The following is a 21,446-nucleotide window of genomic DNA, read 5'->3' on the forward strand; positions in this document are numbered from 1 at the left end:
AAAGAAGGATTTTTGCGTGTGTGTGTGCGTGTGTGTGTGTGTGTGTGTGTGTGTGTGTGTGTGTGTGTGTGTGTAAATAAGGGCATTTTAAGGTATGCAAAAACAGTAATTTTTCTTTTCAGTTGTATCGGAGACCTTGAAATCCATGACGCAAGTGGTTATCTCTTAAACTCGAGGACTGACAAAATTACACAATCAAGGTCACTGCTGTACATTAAAATGTACACTGTAAGGTGCAGTGCAATACATGTATCATCACTGTGATTTGCTCCTTTGCCATCCAAAAAATGCTGGAACTGAGACTCTTTTGTTCTTCCAGTACTAATAAACAAGCCTGGTCTACTGGCGTGTTGTGCATGACGAAGAGTTAGGACTGAAGACATTAATTATTTATGTAATACTTGCACTTAGTCCATAGTCATGCAGGGGATTGTTAGATTTGTCTTCCTTTAGATTCACTACGTTCAAGCACTTTAGCTTTTGCTTTTTAATTCTTAGGGACAGCATAGAAAATGGATGCACAAATTTTCCAGACAAACTAGGAACAGAATGTTTTCCTAAGGCAAAGGAGATGAATGTGCCTGAGATGACTGAAAAATGGTGCAATACAGACATGCCTAGATCACAGCCCTAGGACTAAGCAGGCTTAATTTGCAGCAAAAAGGCCACACATGTCCTGAAATGCTCCTGACTTGCCCTGGGAAGATGGTGGCTGGCAGTGTGTTGACACAAATAGATAACTTACTAGACCTAGCCAATGGCTGCCTTCATGGTTCTCAGGAATGAAGGAAGGCATCAGAAACAGGTTGTGGGCCAAAATAACCTTGGGACCATCAAGATGGTAAGAGGGCTGGAGCACCTTTCCCGTGGAGACAGGGTGAGAGAGTTGGGATTGTCTGGCCTGGGGGGCTGCCTCCATCTACACCCTCCACGGCTGCAGTGGAGAAGGTCATGTTGGGAGGGCATAGCAGGAGGTAAGGAGGCAGCAGGCACTAATGAACCATGGAGCTCTGAGATGCTTCACAACTTCTCTGGGGCAACCTCCCCAGAGAAGTGACAGAATCTCCCTCTTTGGAGAGGTTCAAGACCTTCAGGGTGAGTGAAACTTTGAATGGTGTGGTCTTGTCCTGGCCCATGGGAGATTGGACAAGGTGAGTTCCAAGGGCATCTTCAACCTCCAACCTGCCCTGATCCCTAAAATCTCCATGATGACCTGACCTTTCAGTACAAGTCTGTTACCCATGTCCCCAGAGGGTATCTCTGGGTCCCATGATGACATCCCCACAGCTGTATCTTATGTTGTCAAACATTGAGGCCCCAGTCCCACAATGTTTCCATGTGTGCCAAGGAGAGCTCCAGGCCTTTGGCACCACTCCTGTACCTACACAACCTCAGAAAAATTCTCCAAGTGAATGGCTTTGTGAAGGCAGCACCAAACACTACATCGTTTTTGTAGGAGACAAAGGACAAGGGTGATGAAGGTCTTGAAAAAAGCAATTTGTGGGGGCTGTAAAAGCAGTGTCTGCTTTAGTTTGTCCTGAAGTGAAAAATGCTGGTTGCATTATTGGTGTTAAAACCTGTTGGAAGTGGGATAGAAACTGCTTTCCCAAATACTTCTCATCTTCTTGAAAAATAGCATTCAGTGGGGAGCCTCTTTAGGTGACACTTGTCCCTATGATCCAGGTGTCGTGGGTGTGGGATAGCATGTGTGGGATGCAGCTATACGTTGTGTAAACAGATTTTATAGGAGAGATGTGAAAGCCTGCTTGTACTCTTCTCCAAAGGCACCGAGACATGGGTCATCAGGGCTGGCACAGGGTGTCTCCAGCTATTCTGGGCATCCAGGTTCTCCTGCTGCTCACAGCATGTGGCCACATGTGCCATGGCCTCTGGGGTGCCTGAGAAATTGTTCCTTGGGTTGGTTGGTTGGTTGATCTCACTGGTGGTGGATGCCCTGACCTCATCTCTGCTCACCCTCCTCTTTTCTCATTGCTGTTCTTCAGTGAGCAGGTAAAGAGTTTGCAAGTAGTATGCAAAAGTGCCCTCCAGGTCTTTCTTTAAAAGCTGTATTGAGGCAGGATGCCTCATACCTACAGAAACTGGAGGATGGTTTGCCTTGAGAGAAGGAAATGAGGTCGGTTTTGCACTTCTCAGCCCAGATATAACTCTGGTTTAGGCGAGATGTGCTGCAGTTGGTTATCACAGCTTGTTTTCAGCACTGCATTAACAGCACCGTGGTTAACAGCTTCGCAGCCAAACCATACTTGCTCCAGAAAATGTCCACAAGATGGGGCCCCTTTCCTTGACAGCCACCAAGAAGACTTTTAGGGACTTTGGCTCTAATTACAGTAATCAACACTCTGAATGGTCTCTGTCAAATCCTGCAGTAAAAGTACACCAGTGTCAGAGGAAACCTGGCTTCCCAGTAAGTGGAAGCTGTAGCAAGCAAAGTTGTTGAATGTTGTCTCTGCATGCAGCAAGGCACCAGCCTGTTGGGGTGTGATATAAGACAAAATGTCATCTCCTCATTAGGAGTCTGTAGTTATTCAGAGAAAACCCTGGTTTGTCATACAGCACCATCACACTACTGAATATTTATCAGTTTATCTCCTGTATGTAGCAAAATCAAATTACCTTGGGACATCATTAGCGCTTGATAAGTCAATAAGTTGGAAGAAGAATAATTTGAATTATAACCCAAGGGTATTCTCTTTATGCTTGCTCATCATCAGCTAGACCTTTCTTTTTCCAACATAAGCAAGTATAAATAGAGTTACATTAAGCTGCTTAAAGAAATTTTAACTGTGGCAAATGGTATTAGTACCAAAATGCTGAGTTAATCTCCTTGCAATTCTCTGTTCAACTTAATTGGCCAAATAGTGCAAAATCATTTTAAAATTCCTCGGCAAACTAGAACTCAACTGATAGGGGCATCCCAAATATTTAACACTGGAAAAGTAGTATTCAAAGAATAGCAGCTGGCAAATCTGAATTTCTGCCATCCAAGCATCACCAGTGCTCAGGCAGGAGAAACCTCTGCTACAGAATGAAGCATTGTGGAAACAGATTTGTGTCTGGCACTCCTCTGCTGCATGAGAAAATGGGGAGTAGCCACCTTGATGCCATAGAATAAAACTGGACAAGGACTGACGAGCAATGAGAAGAATAAATAGATGGATGAAGGAGGAGGCGGAGAAGCATTTCAAACTAGTGCTGTTTGGAGTCTTGTTACCTATTTCTCTGTTGATGCTATAGCCCCAGGCTCATTGCTGTGGGTGGGAGAACAGCACAGATGCTGTTATGCTCTGGCTGCAAAATTAGGAGTTCACAGATAAGACTCTGCCCAAAGTGGGTCTTACCCAAATTGATTTGCTATTTGGTTTTATTTTCTAGAGAGGGTTTATGTGATAAATTAACCTTGAAACTGTTTTTAATATCATTTACTGCATTACAATTGTAGCAGCGAAATTGAAGAGGGATTATTGGAAGTGTATTTGAGTATCTATTTTAATTAGTCAGAAAATCTAGAATGAGATAAGTAACTAAGATAAGTAACAAAAAACAGTTCAGCATTGAAGAGCACGTTTGATTTTTATTGCCAGCATGCTGCATTTTACTTTAGTAAGGGGACCAGCCAGACCAAGGAATATTGTTCCAGTACATGCATTTACATGGGAATAAGCAAACAGTTCCATTTTGATCAGTGAAGAGTGACAGCAGAGCAAGGTGTTAAACAGCTTCTTAGACTAGGGTAAAATAAATGCCCTTTGTATGACTACCTAATACCCATGAAGGGGAAGAGGAGGGATCACCAAATGTTAGTTTGATTTAAAAAGATGCTACAGTGCCCTGTCTCCTGTTGAAAGATTCAAGAAACCAAACTGAGCATGAGAGTTTCATCTGAGAAGACCTCCTCAGTCATAAACTCTATAGGACCTTTCTTCACTTGAGAAGAAATGGACTAGTTTTCAGCTTGTCCTTTAAAATGCATACCTCTGGAGAACTTCTGTATCTGTGCTGTATGAGGATGTGTTATAGGCACAGCACTGGTGTATGTATCTATTCTTCTGATCAATCTCAGCTCAGACTGCACAGTTTATAACTTTGCAAAGAAACCCTCTGCTGATCTACCTTCTTCAAGCTGACTATTGGAACCTTTAGAGATGCCAGTTAATGATGGGCTCCCTGGGAAAGGATTATGTATGGACGGGATACAAGAGACCAGCAAAGTGCATGTAGGAAGCAGCAGCTTTGGAGTCCCTAAAAAGGAAGGGAAAGGGGACATACAGAATGAAAGCTAGAAGGGAACAACAGTCAGAAAAACAGCATGATGACAGTGGGGTCCCACAGGAGTTACAGCAAAAGGTTACTAGGTGCCAGTGTGTGAGGAGGAACTGTAAGACCACATGAGAGAAGTGGTTTTGAAGTGGTGTGTGGGGGCATCACATGGAAATGTAGCTATCACATGCTGAATTGCTCCAGGCACAGAGCCAGGATTGGTGGACTGACACAAACCCTTCCTCTGCCCTTAACACTCTCATGGGTTATGCTGACTGACCTGAAATTTATGAACATTTATGTCATAAACATTTCAACAGCCTGTTTACAATAAACACCTGGAATTTCCCTTCCAACTTTGCCATACCAAGTGGATATCATTAGGTGTCTGGAGGGGGCTGGGGAGGACTGCATGAAGATTGACTCATAATCATAGCTCTTATTGCAGATAACAACTGGTTTGCATTTCTGCTTTCCTGCAGATTCCTAGATGGCTGATGAATGAGGCCCAGCCCGTGTGATACTGGAGGCAGATTTGACTATGAGGGTTGTGGGGCAGGAAGTACAAGTTGAGCACATCAAGGTGTACATTTGCAAACCACCTGCCAGCACAGGCAAATCTGTGATTGCGATTCATGATATATTTGGACGGCACCTCCCAAACACCAGATACATGGCTGATATGCTAACGACTAATGGATACATGTAAGAAATCTTTAATTTTCCAAGAAAATCCCACACTTTTGATTTCTAGCCTTACATTAGAACTGTTATATATGAAAGGAAACTATTACCAGGGGGGTTTGAGCAATATATTTCCATAATGCAGACCCAAAGAGGAACAGTGCTGTGTAGTGTGGTAGAGCATAGCATGCTTCCTTCATTCTTTGCTTATGACAGAAAAAGTGACTGCACATGTAGAATGTGTAGGATATTAAAAACATGATGCAGTAAAAAGTGATTCTGCATATTTTCCCAGCAAAGAGAGACAGCTTTTTAAAAATAGCGTGTTCTGAAACACAGGTATGTATTCTGTTTTTGTAAGCCTTGTTAAAATAAAATAATTAAATCTGAGTTATATGATGAGATTTTTAAAAAATTTCCATCAGCAGAAATATGAATGAATGTCATACATTTTGAATATGATATTGAATATGTGCATATGAATGGTCCATATGCACACATGGATATTATATACAATCTCCTACCCCCTTCAAAGCTTTCACATTCATTTTCAATTAATGTCCTGCAACAGTTAAATTCCAAAATGCAGAAAAATCTTGCAACAACTGTATATGATGCAATATACAACATTTGCTTTATACATTACAGACATTCATATGGGGTTTGAACAGGCATGCAGTATAAAAAGGCAAACCTCCACCTGATTCTGTAGAAGTCTAGTTTGGAGAGAGGGTGCCATCAATGCACTGAGCCTATGGAGCACGAGGGAAGCCAGATGTCAGCAGACAGGTGTGGTGTGGCTGAGATCTGTCTGTGGAACTGCAAGGAGGAGAAACTGTCTCTGGAGAAAAAAACTGTACCTTTGCAAGCACTGGGGTTTTACTGATACACTGGAACAATGCAAGGGTCTGTTGTCTGCTCCCTGTCTTTCCTCATGTCCCCTATTCTGCTCCATATTTGGAAGCCTGTGTGTCTGGTGACCAAACGCCAATGTTGTCAGTGTGAGACTGGACACACACCCTTCATGCTGCCCAGGATGCTGGCAAATCACTGCTATGACAATGTGCTGCTTTGTTACAGCAAGAGCCTGCTCTGTCAAAAGTGCCCAGTGTCTGATCAATTAGAATTTTTCTATACCACCTTGCAAATTTCCCCTGTGATTCGTACTCTGCTATACTTGTTTTTGGGATACCTTCTTTCCCTGCACCCAAACCATTAAGAATGTGGTGGTCAAGGGAAGAAGGCTTCAGGAGAACTGAGCGTTTTCAGGCAGCAGTGTCTGAATGAAGAGAACTTGTATGAATCTTCCAAGATGCTGCTGAACTGGTGCATCAATGCTTACTGAGAGGAAAACAGACAGATTTTTCCTAGTGCAGTATGGGGTGAGGAGCTCTGGGAGCTCCATTTCAGAGACCATATTAAGCCTGATGGCTACAATTGCCGTATTAGATCAGTTTGAGTGGGAAAAATTGTTCTTCTGCATGGTTTGGGAAGGTTCACTTGCAGAGCACTATGTGTTTCTGACAGATTCTTATGCAAAGGCTGCAGAGTTTTGCCCATACATTTCCAAATACATTTATGCTCTGGATGTCACTGCTGGTTTGTTTTGTTTTTGGTTTTGTTTTTTTTAATAGAAATTATAGAAATGACCAAACAAGGTGAAGAAAAAGAAATGATTGTAACATACTTCAGTCTGATTTAGGCCAAAATGATCCAGTCATTTCACCATGTTCAATAACATCCGTGAGGTGTGTCTGGGGATGGAGAGAACCAAAGACATTTTAATAAGTGAAAGATGATTGCTGTTTCCCAGGGATCCCATTGCTTCCACCTGGGATGGGCTTGGGAGAACACACAGCAACACCTGGTGGTGACCCAGTGATGGCAGCCTCCAGAGTCCCTTCTGCACCAGGAAACTTTGCCCTCCACTGGTAAGCCACAACTGCTGCTGGTCATGAGACACATTTCAGCCAAGGTCATCCTGAGCTGGGGTTTGCATCCCGTGATGCAGGAGGAGCTCAGTACTGAGTGGACTCTTACTGCACTTCCCTTTTTCCAGTCACCAGATGAGTAAAACACTACTCCCCTTCTTCCCACACAGTTTCCCTTCACTTGTTCTTTGCTGACCTCAGTCCATCAGGAGTCTGTTGTTTTGGTTCCTTCCAAGCTCCTAAGTAAGCCTCACCATGTGCTCTGCAGTAAACAACTATTTTATGTAATTGTCTTGATTCACATGGAACCCATCAATGATGGATTTAGGTTAAATGCTATTTGTTGTATGCAAAATGTAAATTTTTTGTAATGAGGACAGAGTTTTATCATCTTTTACAAGATCATGCATTGTTTTACTGTGTATAGTTTCAAATTATGTACCCAAACCCAGGAAAAACAGGTTAAACACTACCTATAAGATTATTAATATTTTCCAGATTTGTATCACAGAATGTATTTTGTGGTTTAGTACTTGAAAAAAAAGCATTTATAGGTATATTTAATGTTTTCTAATGCTCATAGGTATTTCTGGGGAATAGGTAACAATGTTATTTAAAAACATTATTTTCTCAGGAAAAAAGATCAAAATTATGTCTGGATAGAAATCTTCCATGCAATGAAGGGCCAAAAAAAATTCTCAGTGTTTGATTAATTAATTCAATTTTGATTTTTGTGTCTGTGTGTGCAGAGCCAGCTGCCCAGACTTTTTTGAGGAGGAGAAGTTTTAGACACTTTCTGATGAGTGATCTGAATTTGAGAATTGGCTGAAAACTTGAGATGGCAGGAAAATACCAAGTAAAATGTCAGGAAGCTGGATATCACATTGCCTGCTGCTGTCAGAAACCGCCTTTTCCCACTTTTTTTGTTTGGCTTGTTTTTATTTGGTTTAGTTTGGGCTTTCTTTTGGTTTTGTTTTGTTTGGGATTGGATGCAGCTATTTTAGCTACAATAGCAAAAGTGGCCTTTTGAAATGATTTCCTAGAAGTGGATGGAATCAATGATTTTGCCATGAAGATAATTCATGGACAACTTTCTTAGTAGTGGCTTGGTGGAGATTTTTTGTCATCTGCTTTTGATATAAGTTGCTTCCTCTGCTTCAAAAAGCCCAGTTTAAAAGTGCTCATTGACTCAAATCGTGAGAAACCACAATTCTGATGTCTCACTGAGTTTAACAGACTGATCCTTTAAGGCATTGTATGGAAAGAAGAAAGGAGTTATTGATTGTGCCAGAGAACTTTCCCAGCATTGTGTAGTTGCCCCCAGGAAGGTATCATCTGGCAGAGTGAGGGCCAGTGGCTCCCTAGGAACGTGGAGCTGGGAGCCAGGCGAAGTATCACACCCCTCCTGTGTGCAGCACTGCCCGCACACTTATCAGCAAAGACCTGTCACTACCAGGCTCTGCTGCCTTAATAACAGAGAGGGAAGCTGCTGGCAAGACAACCCTGAGAAGGGGTCAGACTAATTAGAGGCCAAACTAATTAACTTTCCTGGGAGAGCAAATCTCTTGGATTATTGGGAGTAGCTGCATCGAACGTTGCTGAGCTTGGGTATTTGGTGAGAAGGTTATGGGAGACATAACTGGACCATTTCCAGAGTGCTTCTGTCTCACAGGGGGCAGTTGTCTTGGAAACATTTTAGCTTGGAATCTGTCCCCTGTCTGCTGCAATGGGAAGGCAGGGTTGGGTGCTGCCTGGCATTTCTTACAGGCAATTCACACGTTTCAAGTGTCAGCTTCAGTCAGGAAGGAATTTCTTGGCACTTAATTTGCTTGTTGTGTGTGTTTGTGTGTTGGCAGATAACGCCGTGTTTTCAAGGCTGGTTTATTGGGGAATTTCACTGGTGCCCAAAGGGGTGAGGAACTGGGGCTGGGAACAGCCTGGAGGTGACATAAAAGCCTGAACTGCCACCGAGCTCCCAGCGATACTTTCTCTTTACTGTCTCTGCATGGCGACACATGCTACAGGGGTAAACGGGTGTTTTCATAGCACAGCATCTCAGCAAGATGTATTTCAGGCTACCTTGTAGGTTCTGAAAACATCTACCATGTTTGTTGCATTGACTTCCCTGCAACAAATATCCCAGATGACAACTTACAGTTATTGTCAGCATTTTCACTGGCTAATAAGTATTAGTATTTTCTAGAGATGTTTCTACTAGTTTTCTATCAAAATTTACATGACAAAAACTGGTCCAGCTTCTCCCAGAATGACAAGCTTTTTTACCCCTTAGGTAGATGTGTAATCAATATCCATCCTTTTCCAATCCATCCTTTTAGGTTTTCTTTGATGTAGTTATGTTGCTTTTTTAATTGAATCCCATTGAAATATCTTTTTTCTCTTTCTGATGATATCAGATTAGCAACCTCTAACATTTACCTGAAATAATTTATTATTTGAAGTATGCAAAAGAAAATATAGTAGCAGCATAAAATGGTGACAGTCATATATGCACCTCTGTGTTTTTGTATTTTCAGATACTGGTTTTACTATGGTTGCTTGATTTGCATTTCCTTACATGTTCCAGAGAAGCTGATGCTGTCCTGAAATACCTGAGGGAGCAGTGTGGTGCAAAGAGATTAGGGGTCATTGGTTTTTGAATGGGTGGTGCTGATGTGGGTCACCTGATGATCACACACTTGGAATTAAAGGCCGGTGCATCTCTCTGTGGTAGAGATCCAAGAATGTCCTACAAGCAGGTACACATGCATAAGCGTGTTGTGTAGCCTAAACACTTGATGCAGCATCATTTTTTCAAATGAGGCTATCACCTGATGAAGAGAGATATTTTTAGCAGAGTTGGAAGGATACTATGCAAAGAAGAGGGTGGTGAGGATATTTATTCCTAGTTTTGGAAGGGGTCATAGCAGACATGTCCTTAATTTGGATCTGGACAGACATACATGTTGTCCTTGGGTCACTTTCCCAATTTAGCTTCCTTTTTCCTGTTTACTACTGCTCTGCATACTGCAGAGCCACAACTTCACCCAGGAGCAGAGAGTGTTATTTTTGTTGTAGCTGCTCTGTAAAGTTAGATTGCAGCTATTTTAACACCAGCTTTCCTTTATTTTAACAACAGCTTTCCTTTTGTGCTCTGTTCAAGAAGCTGGGATAGCTGAGCTGCCCTTTCCTGATGTTCTCAGAATGTTCATTTTGGACTGCTTACTAAAACATTGTTTCTCCCAGTCAGTTTGAAAGAACTCGAGCTTGTATGCACAGAAAATATCTTTGAAGTCTTAATTCAGATATTCTGTCTATACTAAGAAACTGGCTTAAATAGAGTTTTATTCTAGAAATGTATCTCTTGAGGAGCCATGATACCAGTAGCTTCAAAATAAAGCTTGTATGTATGGCTACATATTGTGTGAGATATGAAAATTTCTCACTGCAGAAGCAGAATGCTCTATTTGAGTCTGGATTTCCCCTAAAATGTCAATTGAAGAGTTTATTTTCATGTTTTCTAGGACTAATCTAAGATTTTGATGATATATTCAATCTCATGAAGCCTAAATCTTTCATTTTTGATGAAAAAGATGACAATTCCCCTTCATCAAATATGCTAATAGCTTCCATCATCTTTGATTTCTGCATGTTTTAATTTCCATCCTAAATTGTAAGTTAAAACTCAGTCTCCTAATAGTGCTTGAAGATCAAAAAAAAAAAAAAAAACAAGCAGAAAAATAGAACGAGACATAGAAGGGCTAATGTAACCTAGGCAAAGAATAAAATCTATCTATCTATCTATCTATCTATCTATCTATCTATCTATCTATAGATATATATTTAAGTCTCTTTCTTTTGTAAAAATATGGTTACTAACCCAAGTAGAAAAGTTTCATCAGAATTCCACTGCTGATTAGGAGTACTCTACTCAGGGACCTATCCTTTGCTGTATGACACTTTCCTTTGGTCCTAGGAACCCACAAACCATGTAGGATGTGGTAAATTGCACCCAAACGTGTCTGTTAGAGGCTTTTTGTTCAGTTATGGTGTATGTGGCTCTGCCATATATTTCACATTGGAAATACCTTTGTTATGTCCATGTCTTTGCAATTGGGAGCCCTCCTTTTAACAAATTTTCTAGAGTCTCAATGCAAAAGTAGATGCCATGCTTTAACATGCTTTGCAATACTCTCCAGTTCCTTGAGATCCATATTAACATTTGAAGTTAGACTAAAGGTAAATTAATCTGTGTATTATGGCCCTTGTTCCAAATAAATCACAAGCTCAAAATTTAGGAACACAAACACATTGCTTGGTGAAGCTCATTTAGAGAGGTGAAGCTTTTTTGACTTATAGCCTGGAGGCAGATGTGTGTTTAGCAGGTGATGTAAGGGAGCACACATCTTTCAAAATCTGTGGCTAAGGTTATTCAGGGGGGGTTCTACTTTCTTGGATTCCCTGTGGCTCAGTGAAACACTATAGATTTCTAAACTGACCAGTTTAGGAGGTGAAGTGTGCATTGCAATGTGCAGATGGGACATTTTAATGTGAGGCTTACAACCATGGCTGCTACCTGAAGAAGAAATCTCACATTTCAAAAACAGTCCATGTTTTTGCACGATGTATCTTGTTCCTTAGTTTTTCTGTCAGTGATATGACACAATTCTCCATGTCTCATCAGCTCAATACTGCATCCACCTCAGCACCCATTCTCCATTTGTGGCCAGCAGTAAGGAATTTCCCCCCTTGTTAAACATCCTGGCAACCTGTGCTTCAGAGGATTTCTGAGCTAAAAATTTCTTATGCCAGTCCTGCAACTGTGTCAAATGGCCACTGGTGGACCAAGAGTCTGTAGATTTGCCAGACCCTTTTTGGAACTTGCTTGAACTGCTGAGCTCTAGCTCACCTTGTGACTGTGACTTCCATGGTTTAATTATGCCCCATAATTAAAGAGGGAGAAAGGCTCGTGATCATTAGTTTGAACCCAGCTGCCTTCATCAGGCACTTCTAAAGCTACTAGAAAACCAAACATGAGTGTATGTCCCTTTTCACCTTTTCAGTGCTACAGATAAAGACTGCATATCATTTAAATGGGGAGAAAAATGTAATTTAGGGAAGTCTTAATTTTACTAATGACAGTCTCTCAAATTAAATATACCATCAGAGAAATATTTATTGTGGTGTCTCTCATGTAAAGATAGTCAACAGTACTAATGACCTGTATTTCTCCTAATGGGATTGTTAAGGTGTTCCTACTTTATATGCTGCTAATGGCCCTCCATCTTTCTCATGGGGAGGTCCTCAGAGAATCCTGACCTGAAACTGCTGATTAACTGCTGATTTCTGTGTGACACCACCTATATGTAACGTGTAAATGCAGCTGTTTCCTGGGTGATACAGCTGTCATAACACATATTTTCCAGGAGAAGAATGCAGAAGTCTGGAAGTGTATTGTGCCGTAATTTTTCCGTGTCAAACACGGATAACTCTACATTAATGGTGTTCCATTAGCGTTAGAAGGTTTGTTAATGTGGGAGAGGACGATCAGGACGTCTATTTAGAGAACAGCAGTCATTCATAAATCCTGGAACGGCATGTGAACTGCAACACTAACACTGTGACTAAGCAAAAAGAAAAAAAAACAAACTGACATGCAGTATTTTCGTGAAATGAAAGGGTAGGCAGCTACTGAACCATATTATCAGAGTTATGCTATAAATGTGTATTTTATATATGTGTATTTTTATATATGCATAATATATATAACATATAATATTATGGTTCCTACAAGTAAAGCCAAATATTCATGATAAAACTGTAAGTCTCTGAGTAGGAGCTGGAAAGTGAGATCTGAAAGAGGCACGTGTTTACATTGTGAAGTGCAGCCAAATGCATGTACTGAGATTGTGGATGCATTGAATTAAGTTATGACTTCTAAGTGAAAAATCAGCATGGATTACCTATCAAGGAACATGAAACAACAGGAAATCAAAAGCAGTTTAGTTTCCAAAGTTGAACCTTAATAATAAGGTAAAGTGGAATAGTTTTACATACAAAGAATTATTTCCACATGATTAAGAAAGGTGGAAATGCGGTTAAACAGCTCAAGTGGAGAGAAGGTTCTGCAAGCATTGCTGCCATTTTTGTTTTCTGTGAATGTTGAAAACTCACATTGTTCTCTCATTTATTTGACTGCTGTTCTCTAAAGTTGATACAGAGGACCTAATGTCCTTGTGTCCTGTAATTTGTCGCACACAAGTGGGAAGAGCCAAAAAACATAAAACAAAAGGGCTGGATTTTGAGCCTTATGACTTTGCTTTGGAACTCTTGGATAGGCTTTTTTTCATTTGTTTAACTTTATTTTAGGGATTGCAAACAAAGAGCACTAATGAAGTAACTTAAAATATGAGCAAACACCTTATATATGAGGACTAAACTGTAAGGCAAAAGTGTGTTACACTAGCACACATTTTAGTCTACCTCAGAGATGCACCTCTGAGGAAACAGGGAATTTTGGATCGCTAATACATTTAGCTGAAGGTCTTTACAAAATAATCCTAACAAACCCATAAAAAGAAATTTGGGAGAATGGGAAGGATACAAGGGTCAGCCAGAAACTATAAATGAAAAAGAAAATAAATGCATAAAGTATCCTGTGGTAGGATAAAAATGTCTCCATTTTAAACACTTATTGAATGGCACGGAGGTACAGCAATCTAGAAAGTTATTACTTTCTTACATGCTACTTATTTTCATTCTGAAGAGAAAATATTTTTCCTGTAGTGCACAACCTTTGTCTAATATAGAGCTTTGAAATGACATTTCTACTTCACTACCTCACCCTGCTGATGACTTTAAATATGCCTTTTACCCATGGAGAAATAGTCTCAGGAATTAATTGCGTCAATGTAGTGTTCAAAAGTGGATCGACCCCAAACTTTAAAAACAAAGGAACACCCTTTAAAAAAAAAAAAAATCTAGCTGGATTGTTCAGCTAAATCAACATATTTTAGAAACATTAAAGAAAAAGCCCTCCGGGGGTGAGTACCATTTCATGCAAGTTCAAAAGACGGCTTGGTGCTCAGCCATGGCAGGACACCCCACCCACGGTAGCAGTGAAATGAACAGCTTTAAAAAGAGCGCCCTTCGTCACTGGGCGAGGCACAAAGATAAAGGCAGGGGCTTATGTAACTCTCTTTTAAAGGAACGCGGTCCTTGCGCTCTCCCCTTCCGTTTGGGGAGTTAGCGCTTCGTTTGGGATCCAGCTCAGGCGCGCTGAGCTCCTGCATCCTGCTTCTAGAGTCTCGCACAGCTACAGGTATGTGTGGGTTGGTTTGGGTTTTTATAAGTCATGGCTTTTTTTCCCCTCAGAAACGTAAACAAGTGCTTGCGAGGTGTGACTCAGCATGTTCGGGAAGCTTTCATTTTGTTTGCAGGCAGAGTGCAAGCTCATTTAATTGCAATTGGGGGTTACTTTCTTCTCTTCCCCCCCCCCCCCTTTTTTTTTTTTTTTGAGATGATGGTTCAGAAACCTGTTATTTTCCCTCCAGAGGTGGGGAAGACCTCTGAGGGGGAAGACTCAGGAGAGTGTGTTTAAACTGATGGTACCACACAGCGAAATCTTTACATTTTTACTAGCTGTCAAGTATCTGAAAATCAATTCTTGTTCGGTCTTCCAATAAATTCTCAAGTGCTTGCAGGTGGAAGTGGTGGTACACCAAGGCTGTGGGTTTTCAGATCCTCCTAAAATAATAGCTTTGATAAATGTAAGAGGGGGAAATTAATTTTTAAGCAATGTTTCAATAGCATCTTAGGAATGGGAAGAGTTGCTGTTTGTATGTAGTACAGCAGGTGCAGAAACACTGAAGTGTCTTGCCTATGCTACAGAGCTTGCAAGTGTATGTGGTTTATAAACCATACAAGCCAATGCTATCCCTCACAGTCTTGCATCTGGAGATGTTTTCATCAGTGAATATATCTACATCTTTAAATAGTTCATATTCTGTATGTTGCTTTACATTTTATCAGATAGTATGCAATGTGTTCACTTAAAGCTTTTGAGGATATACGGGTAAGGGCGTTCGTTGTATTTCTTTCTGGAGTTCTGAAGTATATGTGTCTTCAATATTTAATCCATGATTTTCTTTTATTTTCTGATTTAGTCTAATCAAAAGGAAGCAGTTTGTAAATGGAAAATTAGTTATGAACTTCTTCCTATTATATATTTGCACTATGTTTTGCCTTATATGATCATTTATTAATTAATTTTTTCCTGGTTAACATATTTTAAATTAGAAGTCCTATATGTGAGACCACAACTGGTAGAGAAAAAAGTACATTTATGGATGTGGCTTCTTTAAAAAAGAAAAGGTAGAATACTTGTATAGATGTGTGCCCAGAGATAATACAGCTTTCAAATACACACAACTGATCTGATCTGCAAAAATGAAATCTGCTGGTATCTGCAGTCTAGCCCTGGTGAGACTGCTTGGGAGATTCTAAATGTTAAAGTCTGCAAATCCAGTATATATTGGCCTCTAGAATTCTGTCCAAATTTTCTGGCTGCTAGGTTGTTTGTTGGCTTTCCTAAAACTGTTTCTTTACTGCCACAAATCTTTAAGTCCCGCTTGTCCAGGAACAGTTCAGTAATCTGCTGTTTACTGTTTCTCTCTGTCTTTTTGACACAGTCAAGTTTGAAGATCCTTGTTTCCTTACTAGCAAAGTTTCTATGGCAATACACATGATTTATCTGTAGACAGCTTGGGTAAAGCTTTATCTAAATTCTTTCCATGTTCTTGAATCATTTGTAGATGCTCTGTGAATATTCAAAGGAATTATTCAGGTCTGTTCACTCAGTTGGTTAACCTAAGCTTGATGGCAGAAAATCATTAACTTGAGTCCAAGGAGCTGCCTACAGATGTGTTAGATTCTGCGGGTACTTTTTGACCTTTGTGAATTACTTGTTTATTTTCATTTAAGCAATAGTTTGAAAAAAATTAACCATACCCTACCCTTACCTTCCTGATAAAAGATTTGGCTCAACTTTAGGAATTTGGTTTTTTATGTTCAGTGCTGGTAAATTTTTTTCTTTGCATCTTTCCTAAGTATCCTTCTTCATAAGTCTGCAACACCTGAGGCTAAAGCTGTTTAGGAAAAGGATTTATTGACACTGAAAATTTCAGCTATGTAATATTTAAAGTCCCTGGATGAAAATATAATGCTTAATCTATGTGTAGTTATATCTTTCTACATAGTAGCTGTCGGTTTTTTCTTTCAAAATGCTGAGACTTGTATTAAGCCTTTTCTGTCTACTAAAGAAAGCTATGCATTCCTGACAGGAAATACACATGATGAAGAGTGGAAGGACTGGCTTCATCGCTATGTAAATAGTTTGTGATGGTTGCCTTGCTGCTTGCTCATGACTTTATTTTTATTGTACTACTCACTGTAGGGCATGGAAATCCTAGCATGTACCAGGTCCCTGCTGAAGACTTCATAACATAAGAAACTCTAACAAGAAACATATAAGTCAAATAATCCAATGGGTTTATTGACTAATGCTTCATTTTAGATCAAACAGTAATGGGCATGTTAATCCTATTATTGTAATGATTAAAAAATTCAATAGCCAATACTACTACTGTCTTCTGATGTTTTTCAGTGTGGCATGCTGCAGTATTCGCTACTGAATGGTTTTTTTTTTTCCCTTAGTATCACACATGGCCAACGAATCGAGGCCCTGCCCATGTGATATTGGAGACAGGTTTGACTATGGAGGCCGTGGGCAGGAGGTACAAGTTGGGCACATCAAGGCGTACGTCTGCAAACCTTCTGCCAGCACCGACAAAGCTGTCATTGTGATCCATGACATATTTGGGTGGCAACTCCCAAACACCAGATACATAGCTGATATGCTAGCAACTAATGGATACATGTAAGAAATATTACTGTTTTCAAAGTGTCTTTTTAATAAGAAAGTTTGTTGAACCAACTGTTCCCTTTTTTCATATAAACCATACAAATACAAATAATTTCACAGTCTTTCTTTACCCCTTTCTCCAAGGAGCTTCCTGGTAAAACAGTGAAAGAAATCTAAAATAATTGAGTAGTCTTACCATAACAAGTTAGTAGGTAAGCACAGAAGAAAAGGGGAGAAACAGAAAATTTTCTTGTTCTGCATCCTTCATCCTCATGAGTCTCTAGCAGCCTGCTTCCTCCCTTCCTCTGTGCAACTTGGCTGTTATGGTAAAAATTCCAAAGATGCCGAAGCTCTTTCTAGGAAGGGAAACTATACTAGCTTGTGCCAAATAGAGAAACAAATTCTCAAATATGTGAAAAGCATATTGAGTATCCTCTTTCCTGTATTACTAGGTTAGTGTTCCTTCCAGGCTAAACATATGTACCATGTAAATTGTACTTTCTTTAGTTTGGTTTTGAATTTCTTTTTTAAGTTTGGTAGGAAACCACCAAGGATTTTCATTTACAGTTAACTATTTATCAGGTTAAGTAATGAATTTTAACAGGGTAAAATGTAACTGGAAATTATACTAAGTCTCCTTATTAGATGTAGAAAATTATTGAGGGTTGCTGGTATACTGCTTTGGTGTGGGTTATGTGTTCAGCAAAAGAATTTGTTGTGTAGTACATATGGCCTTACCTTTAATCCCTTTCCAGTATTATTTCATGGACATAAAATATTCTCATTTTTCTTGCAGAGCCATCTGCCCAGATTTTTTTGTGGGACAAGAAGCTTGGAAACCTTCTAATGACTGGGCATCTTTCAATGACTGGGTGAAAACACGAGATGCCGGCAAAACAGACAAGTACAGCCATTGTTCCTCGTCCACCAAGGGGACATCCGTATTTCATAGGAATGTTTGCCTCAGTAAAAATGTAAAATTAGATCCTAAATTATTAGTGGGTCAAATATAGCTGAATGTCCACAAATAGAAAGTTCATGCAGCTCATGGGACAAGCTCATGGTTATGTGAGTGGTGCTTTACAGATAAAAGTAGATATTTGAAGCATAAAAGTTCCCAGTGTTTGTCTGTACAGAAAGTAGAAGCAAAATGAATGAACGAAAAGGAAAGAGACAGCAAAGGCTAGAAAATGCACCTCACTCCATCCACTTGAATCCCTCAGGAAGGCACAGATTCCATGGATTTTAGATAGGGTGCAAATGCAAACACTATGTAACAAGGGATCATTTCTTCTGCTCCCCATCAGATCACAGCTAGTTCAAAGCATACTGCTTTCCCACTTTTCTGTATTTTTCCCATTTTTATCTGCCACATAGGATGACTGCATAAAGTAACTGCTGATTTAGAAAAACAATTGGAAATTTGCTTCCACAATTTTATAAAGTATTTGTCATCCTTGTGAGAGATGTTTTGCATGTAAGTCACATTTGTGATAACAGGATGCTCTTGACTGGCTGTGGGTCTCAAACTTTTATTTGTGTTCCACTACATGATAACTACTGATATTTGTGGAATTAATTGGACTGCTGTTCATAAAATCACGTCATGTCCTAGTAACAATGATCTAAGAAGACTGGTTTTCTCCTTTGTCTTCTCCCCTGGAGTTTGTCTGTATTTTAGAAATGAATAATAGTAAAGTAGTGGTGTGGTTTGACCCCATCCAGCAGCCAACAACCTGGACTCAGTTGCTCCCACGGGAGAGAATAAGGGAAACAAAGTAAGAAAACTCATGGGTTAAGATAAAGACAATTTGATGAGTAAGGGAAAGAGAAAAACCAGGAGTGATGCCAAGAAAGTCACTTTGTCCCAGAAGCAGACTGATGCCCACCCAGACTTTGAGCAGCAGCCACCAAAGAGGCAGAGAAAAAGGCTAGAGCCTTAACTCACTTTCATTTGCATGTCTCAGAGAAGTTGATGTCGTCCTCAAGTATCTAAAGGACCAATGTGGTGCGAAGAAGATTGGTGTCATTGGGTTTTGCTGGGGTGGAGCGGCAGTGCAACATCTGATGCTGAAAAATCCCCATTTAAAGACTGGAGTGTCCCTCTATGGTGAGCTTGAAATACCTGCTGCATTCTGAGCAGAATACCAGTGCGGGAAGCAATTCTTTAGGGCTATTGCTGTAACAAAATTCAGTGTGACTTCTAGTGGAACAAAGTGATTTTATTATAAATAATTTATAAGTGATTTGATTTTGCACACTCACATTTTTGCACTTAAGTGTAACCCAGCAAGATCTGTGTATTTAAGGAGTGGCATGACGAGGATCACATCTGTGAACGTAGTGCCAAATGCCATGGCCTCACTCATTTTGTGGCAATGACAAAAGGGCTTCTAGGCACATCTTCTGCATCTTTTAGACAGTGGTCCCTCGTTACTAATAGGACCCATTTTTAGCTCTCTGTTTTAACCCTGTAGTCTCACACATTACTCAATGCATTTATGCTGCCTTTGATATTTTTCTTATTAACCTCTGTACTTCTACAAGAACCCAGACCAACTTATATTAATTAGAGGTGAAAGCAAATTGAAGATATTACTCCAGAAGGATTATTTGGATTGTTTTGCTGCACTGATTTGCTGATCAGTTGAGTCAATTCAACAGTGTTGCTGTTACAACAGTGTTAATATTTTACTTTTCTGTTGTAATAATCTCAGGAATGAAAAGAGTAGCCAGGTTAGCCTGGGTGGCAGCTGGTTAGTTCTACTGTAACTTTTATTCAAACACATTTGAATGGTCAAAATTACAGTGTCAATTTGTTATGAAATCATATCAATATAAATATATGTACATTGAAATTATAGCCATGTATGTGGAATGTTGAATAGTAACAATTATCTTAAAAATGGTCTTCCCAAGCCAGAGGTGAGCAGTTCCAAAGTGTCCATCTCTCACAGAACCGTGTCTCTGACAGTGGTCAGAAGCAGTTGCTTAAAACAACCCACAAAAATGGGGCAAGTGTAACAATTCTTTCTTGATTTTTTCCCACAGAAGTGGTCTCTGGCCTTTTTTCACACAACTGATGTCATTTCTAATGACATTGCAAACATTCCACGACAAAAGGGACTTTTAAGCAGAGTATGTTTAAATTCCACTGCAAAGTGATCATCTGTAACTGATGAAAATGTCTTGAAGTTTCACTGTATGGATTTTGTGGTGTTTTAGCTACTTTAGGTAGCATAACTTCTTGTATGTATGTTTTCTTCTTCCTTAGGAGTGATCAGCCGTTTTGAGGACAAACACAGTTTGCTGCATCCTACCTTCTTCATTTTTGGTGAGAAGGATAACATTATTCCATTGGAGCAGGTGGGTTTCCCATCACAGGTATTTGTCTTTTTAATGCTTTTCGTGCTTGTTTTGTAATTTGGTTTCAATCAACACAAAGTAGAAAAATAATTTGTACTTTTTTTTCTCTTTCACTAACTCTTACAATACTTCTACACAAATTTTTATTGTTTGTCCGCAAATCAAAAAGTTTTACCATGACGCTAAAAGCATTTTCTGTTCCTGTTTGAAAATTTGGGTGATTTTTCAGTTCCTAGGAAAAAGGCAAGAATCCAAAGAAAGCCTTCTGACAAGTTTAAGATAGGAGACCATTTTTAGTGATACCAATGGTCCATAAAATATGCCTGTTCCAATGGAATCACTTGTTGTAGGAGAATTAAAAGGAGCTATCCTTTTCCTTTTTCTCCTGTCCTGCAGAGATTCTCCTTTCTGTCACTCTGCCAACAGCCTTTCTCTGGAGCCTGAGTGGAGAGTGGTTGGAGAAAGATGATTATCTGCCCAGGGGATCAAAGGGAAACACATTTTTATTGAGTGATGTTGGCTTTAACTTTGCTAGCAAAAATTCCAGTCACTGCTGATTTGAACTGCTGATTTTTCTCTCTGCCACTCCTCCCTCAACTTCTAATTCAAACTCTTGCCCCATTTTTTTTAATGTGTGGTCTATCAGCAGCAACTCATACAGTGTTCACTACATGAAAACCTCCTCATGATGCTGAGCAGTAGGTTTTTTACCTTTACAGGTGTTAATAGTAATCCATGTAATATTTTTTTTACCTTTTATTCAGTTGCATGCTGGTGTTTTACTGGGGAAAAAAAAAGCCTAGTTAAATAAAGTGCAGTAACAGAAATGCATTTAGGTATAAAATTAGTAGAAGAGAAAAGAGTGGCAAGGATAAATTAAGTCTGTCTTTCAGAAAAGTAAAAAATGAGGACAGTTTTGGGACTGTAAATATAGAATGTGTTAACTTTGTACTCAGCCAACATAGAATGTTCTGTGTTTCAGGTCACCTTGCTGGAGCAGAAGCTTAAACAAAACTGTAAAGTTGATTATGAAGTTAAAATTTACCCTGGACAGACACATGGGTTTGTGCATCGCAAAAGAGAAGATATCAATCCTCAAGATAAACCTTATATTGAGGAAGGAAGAAAGGATATGATCAACTGGCTGAATAAATATATTTAGGTTAAAATAATGCCAATAAACAAAATCAATTGTTGTAGGAAATCAGAAAATAATACAGACTGTATTGCTTAAAATGTTCTTACAACCATAAAAATATTTTGTAAAA

The 21,446-nt window shown here is 39.6% G+C and overlaps 1 protein-coding gene across 3 annotated transcripts; it reads left to right on the top strand.

Annotated features, from left to right (window-relative positions):
- Positions 1–14,059: 14,059 nt before the first annotated feature.
- LOC132331409 (carboxymethylenebutenolidase homolog) lies at positions 14,060–21,446 on the top strand. Of its 3 annotated transcripts, none has more exons than XM_059854853.1 (6): positions 14,060–14,211; positions 16,605–16,827; positions 17,609–17,716; positions 18,780–18,922; positions 20,087–20,178; positions 21,161–21,446. In XM_059854853.1, the coding sequence occupies exons 2-6, from the start codon at positions 16,613–16,615 to the stop codon at positions 21,338–21,340; spliced, it is 738 nt and encodes a 245-aa protein (XP_059710836.1). In that variant the 5' UTR covers positions 14,060–14,211; positions 16,605–16,612; the 3' UTR covers positions 21,341–21,446. The 3 variants fall into 3 exon arrangements, with proteins under 3 accessions (XP_059710836.1, XP_059710843.1, XP_059710842.1); XM_059854860.1 differs by lacking the exon at positions 14,060–14,211 and adding an exon at positions 15,714–15,828; XM_059854859.1 differs by lacking the exon at positions 14,060–14,211 and adding an exon at positions 16,238–16,275.

The sequence above is a fragment of the Haemorhous mexicanus genome, chromosome 1 (genome assembly GCF_027477595.1).
Source record: "Haemorhous mexicanus isolate bHaeMex1 chromosome 1, bHaeMex1.pri, whole genome shotgun sequence".
In the NCBI taxonomy this organism is placed as follows: domain Eukaryota; kingdom Metazoa; phylum Chordata; class Aves; order Passeriformes; family Fringillidae; genus Haemorhous; species Haemorhous mexicanus.